At 49.3% G+C, this 14,964-nt stretch overlaps 1 protein-coding gene across 36 annotated transcripts in view; it reads left to right on the forward strand.

The window, feature by feature from the left end:
- Positions 1 to 14,964, forward strand: part of PCBP3 (poly(rC) binding protein 3) — a 62,093-nt gene that overhangs the window by 12,653 nt on the left and 34,476 nt on the right. For 30 of the 36 annotated variants that reach the window (XM_054069650.1, XM_054069678.1, XM_054069639.1 and 27 more), the window contains one exon: positions 110 to 215. Coding sequence is in view for 29 of the 36 variants with exons in the window: in XM_054069678.1 (XP_053925653.1) it covers positions 141 to 215 (75 nt within the window). In the remaining 7 variants the exon portion in view is untranslated. Of the gene's footprint in view, positions 1 to 109; positions 221 to 5,034; positions 5,125 to 14,964 lie in introns of those variants that run through there. The other 6 variants (XM_054069648.1, XM_054069652.1, XM_054069647.1 and 3 more) reach the window with 4 other exon arrangements.

Genomic DNA, 14,964 nt, shown 5'->3' on the forward strand with positions numbered 1-14,964 from the left:
CAAACCATGTTTTATTTCTCTCTGATAGTCACTTTTCCTGGATGGTTAGCATCTGTTTGGTGTCCTTCTACTGTGCTGTGCTTAAACTCTGACGTGTCCTGGTCTGCAGGCTTGTGCGGTGGACCCCCAGTTTCCGCCTCATGCTCAGCATGCCCTTTTCTGGTGAAACCACGTCCTCTGAGGAATCGCTCTGGAGTTCAAGTCCAGCCTGCAGGGTAAGGTAAGGTGAGCGCAGTCCCTTTCCAAATCCTGGGGAGTTTTTGCAGCTGCATTGTGGCATCCCTTAGGCTATAAAGTCCCTGTAGGGAGGACGTGGTTGGTTCTGCAGAGAGAGGTCCTGCTGCACCACAAGGACCCAGATCTGTGTGAGGAACAATGCTGCAGCATTGGGAATAAAAGGGAAGGGGGTTTTGCTCCCAGTATGGTGCAGTCGTGCTAGTAAGGCTTCTGTGAGGTGTGTTTTGTTGCTGGGACCTCTCTCTACAAAGGGGCTAGCACAGTCCAGCATCCATGCAGGTCTCCTGTCCTGCCACCTCTGCCCTCATTGCACTCAGCTGCCCACTTTCCACTGCATTAGTCACAGGGGTCCATTAAAATCAGCTAAAGAGCTAAGCTGGGAAGTGCATAGACGGGGTCATTTTCATCAGCCACTCTGCTTTTGTTACTAAAATAGATCTGCTTTGGCCCGAGGCCATCGTATTGTCCCAGGCATTGACTATAGCAAATGTACGATGGGGCAACGTTTTCCATTAGCAAAGAGGAGGACATGCACCTCTGAGTGAGAAGACAGCTCCATAAACAAGAAATGTCGTATTGAGAGATAAACCCACCTCTCTTTTCTCCCTTGCCTTTTAAGTGTCACTAATCCTTCTTCTTTTCATGCAAAACCATGGGAGAGGCTAGCCAGAGCAACACTGTCCCTGCAACAAGACGGTGCACTTTGGATAAGAGGATGGAGGGTTTGTGAGAGGAGCTGCAGGTGACCCAGTAAGGGGCAGCAAGGGTAGAACATGCCACCAAACCTGCAAGGAGACTTATCCAAGGTCATTAGTGACATGGTAGCTACCAGTTGTGTCTGGCCTTGAGTATGCCATTGTCTGAGGTCTCTGTTGTCAGTGTCTTCAGCTCCTGTATGCTGTGGACTGCCTCTTGCAAACACATCCATCTGTAGAGGCTGTTTGGGAGGGCAGAGGGTGGCTGTGGCTTTCCTGCTGGTAGCTTGGAGGCCATGAGCTGAAGGAAGGATGCGCTTGAGATTACGCTCTGGAAGGGCTCTGCTTCTTCCCTTCTTGCTGGCATCCTCCTGAGCGTAACAGATCTTGGGGAAGGGCTTCATTTCACCAACCCCAGGAAAAGTGGGACATGTCCTTGCTGGGGGGGGGCACTGGGTGTGCAGCCTGGGACCAAGTCCCTGGAATGTCCTCTCTCATAACCCCAATCTGTCCAGCAAGCACCTTTTATCCTCTGGTTTTAGTGAAGACTCTTTTTTTGCAATAATTCGTTACTAAAACATCATTTGGATGAACATCATGCCATCTCACAGCTCCTGCCTCCCTCCAGGAAGGTCTCCAGCCTCCTTTTTCTGCCTTCGCACACTCCCTGTCCAATGTCCCATCCCTTCTCCCAGGACTGTGCCTCAGGCCGTCTCCCACATCTGCAGACAGGAGAGGAGCCTGGTGCCTGACACTGTGCAAGCCACAAGCTGCTAGCTCAAAATGGAAAGTAACGTGTAGTTTGCATTTTAAATGCTAAGCTCCCTTCAGGGCTATGTCTTGGACCTTTTGCCCCATGGGATTTCATCCTTTGTAGTCAGAGCTGACCCTGTGTGTGTAGTACCATGACTGTTTTATAGAAAAACTACAGATATGGAGCGCACCTGGAAGAGGACTCAATTTTTGGAGACCACTGGGTTCTGGGAAACCGCTGCTGCTCTGTCTTTCATCCAGGCACTGTGAGGAGTGGTCACTGCTGATGCTGGAGGTTGGAGATGCTGTGAGGCGAGCAAGGTGCTCAGGTGGGAAGTGTCCATGCTAGTAAAGGGAAGAGCTGGCAAAAGTATGACATGAGGCTGTGGAGTGCTGGTGGGGATGTGCCAGCCAGCGGCAAACGATTTCCCAGTTTGACCCTTCTGCTTAATCTGAACTTGAAGGTGAACAAGCAAAGCTAATGGCATTGATCCGGGATACGGCTGATGAGCACCGTGCCCTGCAGAAAGCTTGGCCCCTAGCATCTAGTCCCTTTCTCACCCTTTTTTTTTCCTGCCTCCCCTTCATGCCTCTCTAAAGCAATCAGTCAGAGCAGGGCCCAGCGTGGCACCCCATGCTGCTGACCTTGCTGGGGGCCAGGGAGACCCATACAGATACCTGCAGAGCTGCCTGGCTGTCTGATGGGCTTCTTCCCAGCTGCAGCCGCATCTCCACCACTGATAAGCCTGGTATCTGCTTGCCATCAGCTCGTGTGTGTTGGGAGGCACATGCTAAAGGCAAAGGCGGTGGTACCAATAAAGCCCATGCTGTGTGCCAGGAGGCATGTTCCTTGTAGAGAATGAGGTTGTCTGCCAAGCTGCGTGCCAATTCTCCTGATGAGGGGTCTGATGTCTTAACAAGCAGCGATGCGTTGATGGCGTTTAATTCAGACTCAGCTCACAGAGCAAAATGTTACTTGAAGCATCTCCACACTGCTTTTAGGTCTTTAGGTAAAATGCCATACACACCAGCAAATTATATTTCTTTGAGCCACTGGGAAACAAAACCCAAGCAGAGGCTGGAAACCTAGAACTTGCCTTGGCTAATATGTAGAAAGCTCCTTTTGGGGGAAAGAAGGATGATGCGCCTTCTCTCAACGTCTTCCGTGCTTTAGCCATGGATTTTCTGCAGCTGAAAATAACAAACCATTTTAATCTAAGTATTGCTTGTTCTGATCTTTTAATCCAGCTTCCCTTCTATCAACAGAGCAGCCTAAAATCATTTCTCCGCCTGCCTCTCTATTATATAATTATTCAGAAGATTACTCGGGAGCCAGATTTAACTGAGCGTCACTGGAGAAGGGCAAGGGGGCTGTGAATAGGAGTTGCGGGGCTGGAAGGCGGGGGGGTATCTTTTCTCCCTTTGCACACTGGCCATTGCAAAACACAGGAGGGGAAAGCAGCAAGCTGAGCACTTTTGGCTGGGTCCCTATTTTCACTTGATGGTGGTGAGTTTCTCTCCCAGCTTGTATTTGTTGGAATAAAATGCCCCATCGTCTGGCTGGTGGCTGGCGAAGTGACCCTCTGAGTAAGGGAGGATTTCAGGTGAAACCACGCACATCTCTACACCATTTGGGTCACTTTATGGTTGTACTGTTGTCTTTAATAGTGGTGTGGTGGAACAGTCTGGCCTCAGGAAGGACCTGGGCATAAAGACTGTGCTCCTGAGGCCTCCCATTCCTGTGCAGAGTCCTGTGAAGGAGAACAGCTGTGATGGAGAACCAGCAGCCAGGTTGAGTGTTGGATTGGGATGTGATGGTGATGCCAAGAAGGCGCGGAGGTGGCCAGAGCTGTGCTTTCTAACCATAGCCCAAGCTCAGCTGGTTCTTTGAAGAGCCTGAGGTGTTACCCTTAGATAAGAAGGGCTCAAGTGCTTGGATGATAGGATGGCTGGAGACAGCTGATCTGCAGAAGTAACATAACTGAAATTCAAGGGCAGATGCCAGAGGTAGATTCATCTGGGGCTTTCCATTGGCAGGGGTGATAAACAGGCGTGTCGTTGGCACAACAGGATGGCACAGCTGACGGATTTGTCAGGTGGAGATTCAGACTGTCAGAAAATGCCGGTTTTGACTGGCGTGACCTATGGGTTTGAGCTTTGATGGGAAAAGTGAGAGGATGTCTTGGGCTCCAAAAATTGCTTTTCTCGTCTCCAAACAGTGTCTCAGCTCCAGTAGGCTGGTACCTACAGTTACAGAGAGAAGGCTAAGAATTTCTTGGCCTGTGGACCATGGTCGGCTGGAATGTTGTGGCTCAGAGCTCCTGGCCCTGGGAAATACAGAGCTGGGGCAAGGAGGGGCCTGCAGCATCAAAGGCAGATGCTGGGAGCTATAGCTTGTTTTGCCTTACTGCACAGGGCCCTGGGAACCCCTTCGGGGCAGTGCTGCATCCCAGGATTGTGCTGGGCTTTAGATTTGGTGAGTGTCTGTAGGGGGACTTTGAAATGCCCTTTGAGCCTGGTGGGACCATGCAGTGGTGGGAGCAGGCAATGCCCATCCAGAACATCCCATGCTCCCTCCACCCTGGTTGATCCTTCTTCCAAGAAAGCTATTTCAGCAGACCCTCTGCCTCCAGAGCAGGAACCTTGTCATCTCTCTCAGCAGCTGCTTGTTGCAACCACTGTGATTAGCCAGGATGGCAGCAGAAATTGGAATCAGCTTGTGGGGGGGAGTCAGGAGCGATGCGGGGCATGAGATAATCTTCTATCAGTGATGGAGCAGTTGTAACACATTCCCTTCCTCCAGGGCTCTGGGAGGCAGCTGAGCTGTGGGGTCTGCAGTCAGGGCTTCAGCCTGGTCCTTCTCACTGCTGCTGCTGCCTCTTAGATGGAGGTTTTAGCACAGCCCATCACTCGCAGCTCTATGCCCTCCTCTTCCTCCGAGAGGCTCTGTTCACAGAGTGGGTGGGCAAGCACTCCTCTGTCGGTACCCTGGTAAAGCATCTCCAAATTTCCCCCTGCACACAGGCAGTGTTCTGGTGCTTGTGTCCTACCCACGCTCCTTTCTCCTCCGTGTTGAAAGCGTTGGTTGGTTTGCCCTCATCGCCTTGAGGCAACTCGATTTGCTCAGTGGCCTTTAAAAAAATTTGAAAAAAAATCAAAGCCCACTGAAATGACAATAACATCAGCAGTGGGTGCATCCCCTTTTCCAGCAAACCGAGGGATATGGGAGAAAATAGGTCACATGCTCTTCATCCCATGCCACGTGGTGGCCCTCCCAGGGCCAATGAGGTTTGGAGCCCTCTGCGCCGTACGGCAAAAAAAAATCACTGGGATTTTTTTTCCCCCATAGCATTTTTCATCCTTTCCAAACGTGAAAAGACTGGCCATCTGTCCGGACCCCCTCCCATCAAATCAGCACTAAAGCAGCTCTTTGGGGAAGGTAAGAAGATTTAAAAGATTGTGTTGGTGGAAGACCGCCTGCCGCGTGCAACTTTTCCTACTGATGAAAATCAGGGAAGAATCATGAAATGAGTCGGGTTTAGGGCTTCAGTATGGGTTAAAAGAGCTTTGGATGCTTAAGAGCCATCTTAAACGAAGCTGTTGTAGAGGAAATTTAAGTCTGTGTCGGAGGGAGGTGGGATTATGGGAGAAATAGGTGCGCGAGCAAAGGGGCTCGCTCAACTGAATGGCTGTTCCTCAAGTCTCTCCTATAAAACAGTTGCAAAAATGTTTTTCCAAAATTGTTTTGCGAAAATTTTACAATTTTTCTTTTGCAACATATTTCTGCAAAATTATTTAGCAAAATCATCGTTCTCTGTTCTAGCATACGCTTTCTTTTGTAAATTCAATTTTACCTGTATCTTGTGGTTAACGCCAAGGATCCTATCCTTGGGCAGGAAAGTGTCCATCTCTGCTTTAAACAGCCATTCCTAATTTGCGGGATTTACAGTGCAGGCTTTGGACAGTGTTGTTTATGTACGCACTCAGGGTGGAAATAGCACAAATTGAATGCCTTAAAGCAAATCACTAAAATACCATAGATGTTAATCACATCTTGATCTGGCAATGTAATAAAACCCCAACCATGTTTGATTTAATTTTTACCTTTTGTTCTATTTCCATTCATTTTTTCCTTTGCGCCGGGGAAATTTGATTTGGAGAGAGGAATCCCCTTCCTTATGAGGCTCGCTTTGTTTTCAGTTTCCCTTCATGTAACCATTTTACTCTGGGTTCCTAAATTCTTTCTGATACCATTGCGTTTCTGTTGCATTTTCTTCGGTTACATCATTGTTTTATAAGTAGAAAAGTGAAATATTAGTTGCAAAGGTCATAGAGGACTGTTGAAATCAACCCCAAAATATCATCTCCTTATTAGAAAGGGAAAATGCTCTTGGATGTATTTTGCTTGTAATCTGAGTTTTCTGGGATAATGTAATTTTAATGTGAACCATATTAGAAAATCTTATTTTCTTAGTCAGAAGTCAAGTCTGACTTAAAAATAAATGAGAAACAGCGGATGAAGGGTGTTGTGTTTGAGTTTCCATAAAATGATTGACCTTTGTTTTGACAGATGCAAAGACAGATGCTAGCCTGCATTTTGATACAGAATGAAACCCAGAAAAAGGGAATTTTTTCCTAATATCTAGGGATTTGCCTTTAATTTCCCAAATAATTCAGTAATATTTCTGAAGCTCTTAGGCTCAGACTTTCCTCCTCTTTTATAGTTTGATTTATAGAAACATATTTAGTGCTCTCAGATACAAAAGCAAATTTGAAACTCTTTCTCCCTGAGAAATAACTGTAAAATAAATACTCTTTAAATCCTGCTGAATTAAGAGGATATTTTGTTCTGAAGAAATCTGATCATATTGGGCTGTAGGAAAAAAAGCTACTGATCAAGACCAAGGGGAAAAAAAATGCTCTTGAGCCGGTCTGAACGTTATTTTAATGTTGGTATTGCAATAGGTGCAAATTCTGCCTCCAAACTGCATTAGTGGCTGTGGAGTATTAGTGCGTAGGATCAGAAAATAAAAATGCTGTCAGAATTGGTGGTATGGGTTGTGTAGAGCAGACCAAGCAGACCACCTCCATGGTGGCCAGCATCGATTTGAGGTGGAAACGGAGGGATCCTGGGCTTCTGCACAGGGAGATGCTCACCAGCTTGCAGGATGCTCTTGGTAGCTATCAATGATGCTTTTCTCCTCCATGGTTTGGTGATCCCAGGACCGCTTTTCTTAGGCAATGATTGCTTTTTACCTCCACGTGACACACCCGTTTGGGAAATGGACTTTGTCTGTGTGGCAAGGGGAGCGGGCACCTTGCTGGCAGCACATTATGTGACTCCTTGTGGCAGGGGGGCTCCTGCCTGGTGCGTGGGGATGAGCCCTATCCTGCCGGTGGCAGAGTGCTTGCAGCCTGGGCTCCAGTTTCTAGCGAAGCAACGTGTCTGCTTTTGGCGAAGCACAGGGTGCCTTCCCAGCCCTGGATCGTGCTGCGCAGGGTGGCACTTCTGGCATGGAGTCCTTGTTTCTGAAGGGCAAACCTATGTGGCTTGAGTTTGTCAGGCCTCTGCAGCTGCTTTTTGGCCAGCTGGAATGGAAAGTGAATTTAAATGCTTCCCCGATGGGTGAGAGCTATCCCCATCCCTCCAGTGAGCTTTTTTTTCTGCCTCTTGTTGAATGCATCTATCCTGGTGCTGCATGCACACGTATATCTGCTTTAATTTCTTTATTTTATTCAGTTTTTTGCCTACAGAAAAGCCAGGGAGAGGCTCTTTATTGCACAGTGCAGGGATAGGATGAGGGGTTTTAAGCTAAAAGAGGGGAGATTTAGGTGAGACATTAAGAATAATTTTTTTCCTGTGAGGGTGGTGAGGCACTGGCACAGGTTGCCTAGAGAAGTTGTGAATGCCCCATCACCTGGAGGTTTCCAAGGCCAAGTTGAATGGGGCTTGGAGCGACCTGATCCACTGGAAGGTGTCCCTTCCCATGGCAGGGGGGTTGGAACTGAATGATCTTTAAGGTCCCTTCCAATCCAAACCATTCTATGATTTGCTAAATGAGCTGGTAGTGTGCAGCGGGTGCCAGCACAGGGCATCTCACTGCAGCAGACCTGCTCCATCCTATGGATGCACCATCCACCCCAGCTGCCAGGGTGCCACCTCCCATGGTAGAGTCAGGTCAGGATGTTGGTGGTGGTGCATCCTGCCCTGGATTTCGGCAGAGACCCACAGCCCTGCAGGAATGAGACCACTGCAGTGGCCATGCCCTCACAGGCAGAGGTGGTGATGGTCCCTTCCCCAGAAGCCCCGACTCCAAGCCACGCAAATTCACCAATTCCCTCGCCGGTGCATTTTGCTCAATGTTTAGACCCGAGGTCACAGAAGACCTACCATGGGGAAAAGGAGAGAGGAGAAGGCGGCTCTCGTTGATTTTAATCGGGGTTGAGGTTTAGCTGAAGTGAAAACAGATCGGGAGTGACAGTTTTGGAGCCTGCTGTCAGGGTCTGAGTGTGGCGCGGCGGCGATCCACCCCCAGCCGCCGAGGGCCCCCGTCCTCCTCCTTGCTGTCCAAACCCAGGGAGAGCTGCCACCACTAAGCACGGGATGGGGACCATGCAGCCCGTTCCACCACTGGCACGGCTGCTGGCTAGCTTTGTCACACGCCTCTCCTGTGTCCTCCTTCCTCGAGGTGCTTTTGGCTGGGGGCAGCATCAGGGAGGACATGGCCTTGTGGTGGCTGCCGAGCGTGTAGTCACTCCTACCTATGTCTTCTCCAGCCCTGTGCAAATGGGTGCTTGAAAAAGGAAGGATGATGTTAGTGCTGCATCCCAACCAATCTGTTTGGTCCTGATCAAGCGAGGCTGGATTGCTTCTTCAAGGCAGGGAGCCTCCGAGGCTTTCTCTTCACATATCTCTCATCAGTCTCCCATTCCCAAATTGCTGGAGAGAAAGTCATGGGCTTGCGGAGAAACGGCACAGGCAGAACGCTGGATGCAATCTTGAGCCTGGAGGAACTAGAATTTATGGAGTCAGGCTGGTCATGGCTCCCCCATGGGCCTCAGTTTTCCTAAATGTGGACGGAACTAGCAGATGCTGTACCCAGTCTGTCCCTTATGTCCCCAGCCTGGGGATGGGGGAATAACACAGGAAGACCTGCCTGTTTCCCCATCCCTGGATTAGGAGGGTCTAGGATCTACCCTAAGCACTCTGAGGAATTTGGTGGCATGCACAAGAGCAGCCCCCAGCCCCCCATCTTTCATCCTGCATCTACTGCACTCCTGATCTGGTTTTTATTAAAAAAAAAAAAATAAATCAGCAGCTAAATCAGTTGACTTTTTTTTTTTTTTGTAGAGGTGGAGCATGGTTAAAATAACACGTTCCTTGTCCATCTTGACCTGGCATCTCCTGTTTGCCCTTGTATGCTTCGGGTTGGTCAGTCCATTTGTCCATCAACACCTGGACAGGCCCCTCCAGGGCAGCCCATGCACTGCAAACCTTGCCCCTGTTTCTGGGGATTAGAGAGAGCAAAATGGAGATGGGATGAGATGAGGCAGTAGATTGCTTTGCTTTCAGGATGAAGGGATTTGTGGACTGCCCCCAGATCAGTAGATTGAAAATGGAGGGAAATTATTGGGATGATGCTGCCTGTGGGATTAAAACCAGGGCAGCCAGCGTGCTCTGGAGGAGGGGAGTGAGGGGGGTCATGGATGGGGAGCCGTGGGATGCCTGCTGCTCTGAGCTGCTCCTGGTTGCATCCTCATTTGTTTTGGAGGACACACTGGAAGCAGGTGCCCCCTTGCTCCAGCTCTCCAGGATGCCTGAAAGGGCATGCAGCATGATGGACAAAGGTGGAGAGAAGGATAAGGGGGCAGGAGGCTATGTCCGCGAGGGTTGGATCAAGAAAAATAGTGGTAGGGGAGTTTGGTGCCTGCTCTGCAGCTGTTGCAGTCCTACATGCATCCGTGCAGCAGTGGTGTAGAAACAGGATAAGCAAAAGTCTTGTGCTGTTTACGTCCATTCAGCCCTTTCAGGTGAGGACTGGGTTACCTCCTCGAGGTTATGGTTAAGGCTGTGCAGTCTCTGCCATGGCAGTGGGATATAATGTGCCTGTTGCTTTCTGCTCTCCTGAGGTCTCAGAGGTGCTGTCTTGTCAGCTGCCCTCCTAGGTTAAAAGGATGCCAGGAATGTGCCTGGAGCTCTTTGCAAGGCTATGCCCTCTCATTTCCAGGTGACCTGTCCTTTGAGGTCCACGCAGCTCCCCATCATCTGTCCTCCTTTATGAGTAGCTGGAATGGACCTATGACCATGAGGATCTTTTATTGGGTGTCCTTTGGTCTTCCCGTGAAAAACTGGTGCATAGGGGGCTGCTACCCTTCAGTCTCCTGCAGGCTGTGTTTCCAATGCTGGCTGTGCTGGCATCCTTGGGTAAGTTGTGGTCCATCTTTCAGAGCATCTATCTTTCAGGTCCGCAGCCCTGGCAGAGCATCCCTGGAGCATCTGTCAAGGCATCTCCCACTGCAAGGTGGTCTCCTGGCTCCCATTTCTTAGCCTCTGACTAGGGGAAAAAAGACTAAATTGGGTGCATCCCTGAAGCGTGACAGACCCTGAACATAGCTCAGTGTCAAGGTTATAAGCACAGTTTGTCCAACAGGGATGAGCTCTATTTGCAAATGTGCAAATCATTGTAGGATTTAAACAATGATGACTGTTAGAATGACACTGTCACCAACAGCACATGGCTGTGGGGCAGCACTTTTCCAGCACCTGACCTGGATCTTCTTCACTGCAGTTTAAGGCCTTCACTCAAGACTGTTGGCCTGTCTCCCCAGCTCCTCTGTCCTGCAGAGCCTTGGTTCCTCCAGCCCTTCCCCTGTGCCGTGGTTGCTGGCCCCACAGATCTCATGGATGGATCTCTGGTGAAGACCCACCTCATCGTTATTGATTTCTTTCTGCAGATCCTGAACTTACAAGTGGAGTTGTTGCTCCCAGCCCTTTTTGAACGGATGGGAAGCTCTTCCTCTGTTTCTGTGCACTTAATTGCAAGCAGCCAAGCTCAATACTTTGCCTTGCCTGGGTCTTATTTTCTCCCCTTTACCAAGCTCCTTGGCTTCTTCCTCTGCTCCCCAGGACATTGGCTTCCCCCACTTGGGTAGACACTTGGCAGTTTAACAGGAGAGAAATGTTCTGGGGGTAGTTAGAGCATTTCCCAGCCATCTTCAAATGATTGGTCTGCCCCAAGCTTCCCTGACTCTTCCAGGACAATGCCACATAGGATAGCGTGAACAGCCTCATTACTGCCAACCCTGTAGTACCAGTTAGGGCATTTCCCCTCTGTGAAGGCTAATCCCGGGGCGGGGGGGGGGGGGGGGGGAGTGTTATTGTTGGTGCTTCTAGGAATACTGGAGGAGCTGCCCTCGCTCCCTTCACATCACATGATTTTCTCCATTCGCCGGTGGCTCAGTCCAGTCACCCTTCGTGGCACTGCTAGTGGTGTTTCCCCGTGTGCCGCTGCACGTTCAGGGTGCAGACAGGGAGTGTGGCACTGAAGCAGTTATCTCCCCAGCCTCTGCAGTGCAAGATGGTGACGTTTCAGCTAATTCATGAAAGCTCTGGGATGTTTTCCTGTCGCTTGGATGCTGCAGCAGAATCCGCCTCGCTCTGCAGTGCTGAGCCCTGCGGCAGGGTTCAGGCTGGGGTGCAACGCAGTGCTGATGGTTCTGCCTTCCTGAGATGGTCAGGGACCCTGGGCTGAGAGGAGAGCAAGCCAACCCTTGGTCCTCCATGGTCCCTCAGCAGCTCCTTTGGGGCCCTTGCTCGCAGCCTCTCCTAAACATTGGCTTGGGCATGGAGGCACAGCCAGTATTTCGGGACAAGCTGCACTGGGTCATTTCCATCTGTTCTTTAATCTGCTGGCAGGGCAAAAAGGTGTGCTTAAGGAGGCAGAAAGACCTTCCTTATCCCAGGAAATGTTATTTTCTCAGCACACGGGGTCTTGAGTCCACCGTGCACTTTCTAAAGGATTCCTGAGGATGCTCTTGGTCACTGAGCTATAATGGACCCTAGTGAGTAGTGCTAACAGCATCAGCTCTCATCACCTCATGGGGCAAAATTTCTGATGTACTTAAGCAGTTTAACTTTCACCAAAAATATTATTTTTGTTGGCAAGTTGCTCAAAAAGTAACTAACAGGGAGAACTGGGAGTGACTGAACTAAAATGTGTTGTTCCCACCCACCTGCTCACCCCAGCTTTCCAAAAGCAGCTTTAATTCACTACAAAATTCAACAATTTCAATGAAGACCAAATATAATTCCAACTAGGGTTATCTCAGGTTGTTGACGTGGTGGTTTAACAGGTTCAATTCAGTGATTTTGCTTAGTGTCCCACAGTCAGTGAGCCCTGAAACCAGCCCAGACTGGATTTTCTGCATTGCACAAGGACATCTAATAGCCTGCTCCTGCTAAACTGAATTTCTCACACTGCTATGTGTCCATCCTGTGCTTGCGACACAGCAGCAGCTTATGTGAGTGAATGGGAATTCTGCATTCTGTAGATCTCTGCATATACATATCTTAGATGTGGTTAACTCAATTTTTCCTATACCTACTAACTGACATAAACCTCCAGGTCCTTTATCTTCTACAGATGTATCAGGGCAAGAGGTAGGTGCTATCATCCTGCTGGCCTGTGGCATGGGATGAAGTTATTGCGTGCAAGACCTTTATCCTGGGATAATCAATAGGGAAAAGCTGCAAGTTCATTCTCTAGCCTTCACACAAAAGATTGCAATAACAGCACTGCCATTGTGACAAAACCAGTGGTTCTCCTCACACTAGGCTTGCTGTAGAAATGGTGGAGAATAACACCATCTGACATGTGGGGCCTGATTCTGATTTCATGCGTGATTGCTTATCCGTGCACCAGCCGTGCCAAGGTTCTTCTGTGGGTGGCTGCTGCTGGTCTTGGTTAACTGTTGAGGTGCAGTAGGCTATGATGAACTACATGGTGCTCAGCAGATGACCAAGGACTCTTACTGGACATCTCTCCCTGGGTTTCCAGTGTCCAGAGGCTGGAGTCAGAGGTTTGCTCTACTCTTCCTTGTAGAGACTTGCCAGCTTTCCTTGTCCACTGGGACAAGCCCGTGCTGGAGGTATGTGATGCTGCATTTCTACTCTTCTTGGCTTATCCATCAGGGCAGAAATTGCTCTGAAATGCATGAAACCCCACTGAAAACCTACAAATGTAGGGTGAGTTGAGCAGAAGCAAATGAGGCTTCAGGTACAGTTGACACCCAAAGCGGGATGCACAACCTGATAGCGACTTGAGGGTGCACCAGATGGAGTAGAAATCCAGAGAAGCAGCAGGGAATTTCCTGGAGGGGAGAGCAGGCTTAGCATAGCTTTGGGTTGGGATGTGGCTGAGCCCACCACAGTGTGACAGGACTGGAGCTATAAGTCGTCATACCAGTTGCTGCTGAACTAGCTGATACCAGTATCCGGAGCCAATATTTCTCCCTGGAGGGCCACCCCTTGTTAAAAAACAACCCTGCTCTCTAGAGGGCAGAGGATCTGGGGAGGAAGCCATGCTGACATGAAAGGTGCTAGGAAATGATTGTTGAGAAATAGAGTTGCAACCAGCAAAGAGGTTGGACGGAGAAGCAGGTGTTAGAAGACCACCTGAAGCATGGAGGTAGCAAACAAGGCAGCAGAAGAGGTTGCTATGGTGGCCCTGAGACTGAATTTGTGGGTGGAAGAACCTGCAAAGCAATGAGGGGTATGGAGTGAGCACAGGGTCCAGAGGAAGGCATGTTTGTATCCCAAAAACAGCAACTGGGGTAATTGGTATAGAGGTGAGCAAGACTGGAAGAGCCTTATGGTACGCATAAGCAAGGAGAGCAGGTTATAATTCCTCATCAGCAGCCAACAAGTGACATGCTAGGTGATGAGTGGAGACATCTCACCCAGAGGACAGCAGGGAAATGGAAGCAGATGACCAAGAATGAAGCCTCCAGAGACGCCTGCTATGAAGGCAAGAGCAAGGACGTTTTCTTCCTGTGATGAAAGATCAAGGGCAGGTGAGAAGCAGGGATATACTGCTGGCTGATGTACATGGGTTGTCTTTTTTTTCATTTTTGGTTAGAGATAGCTAAAATATTTCCACTGAAGCTGGAGAGTGAGGGAAATGTCAACCAAAATGACTACAGTCTGTGGAAAATGGCAGCAGCTGGAAGTGCAGCTTTATTGCAAACTGGCATTTGGTGTCACGCATGTAGATGGTGCTACTGTCCTCTCATGGCTTCATCTTCTGACAGGCAAAGCCTGCTGGTGGTTGATGTGTTTCCATTTGGATTAAGGGGATGCTTGACTTTGTTTTTCTGCCATAACATTTTTCTCCTCCACCCCCGTCCTGACCTGGACAGACTGCATTGTCGTCATAATCCTGAGCTGGCTGCATCGCGGTGCTTCCCAGCTGCTAAAACGCAATGCTGAAAATCGCCGGATTAGGCCTTAATGGCAGGATCAAGCCTCCAGGAGGAGAAAGCTCCTGCTTAAGCAGGTGGACGTACAGTGCTCCTTGGGAAAGCAAGCTAGAAAGCATAAAATGTCAGAAAAGCAGATTCTTTCCTGGTTTTTCCTTTTTTTTTTTTTTTTTTTTTTTTTTTCCCCTACATTTAGTAGATCTTTCTTTTTTTGAAGGGCCAGAAAACACTGGCCTGAATTTTGTGAACAGGGTATTGAGAGGCCAGAGGTGTTTAAACATTTCCTTCCTGGCAGTGCAAACTGTTGTCTTGGGTGATGGACTTGCTGGCCAAGATATTAAGCCCCAATATGAAAGTCTGGCAAGCACATAGAAATCTGGGCCGTGCTGTGGCGATTGTGATATGCTGAAGGATGCTGCAGCCTTGTGGTCACCTTCTCACCTGGCTTTCTGCTGATGGGGCTCCTGAAGCACCGAAGAGCTATTTCAGGATGACATTGCCATTGAGCAACTGCCCAGATGCTCCAGCTTAGTCCTCTGGGTGGGTGTCACAGCATCCCCATACAATCTGGTGCCCTGACCACCCTGTGCTTTACCTGCACAGGTTGGCAAGGGCTCTTGGGCAACAGGGCTCCAAGATTTACTGGCCAGAACTGAGCAAACCTGTCAAGAATGTGTGATTTTCTGGAGACCTTGTGATGGGTGAGGGGAGGGTGGCTGAGACTTCCTGCTGTCAGTTTTGCCTGTGAACTTTACATCTAAGCCTTTCAGGGAAGAGGGGAATTAAGCCTATGAGACATTTT

This window comes from Cuculus canorus, chromosome 6 (genome assembly GCF_017976375.1).
Source record: "Cuculus canorus isolate bCucCan1 chromosome 6, bCucCan1.pri, whole genome shotgun sequence".
Lineage (NCBI taxonomy): Eukaryota > Metazoa > Chordata > Aves > Cuculiformes > Cuculidae > Cuculus > Cuculus canorus.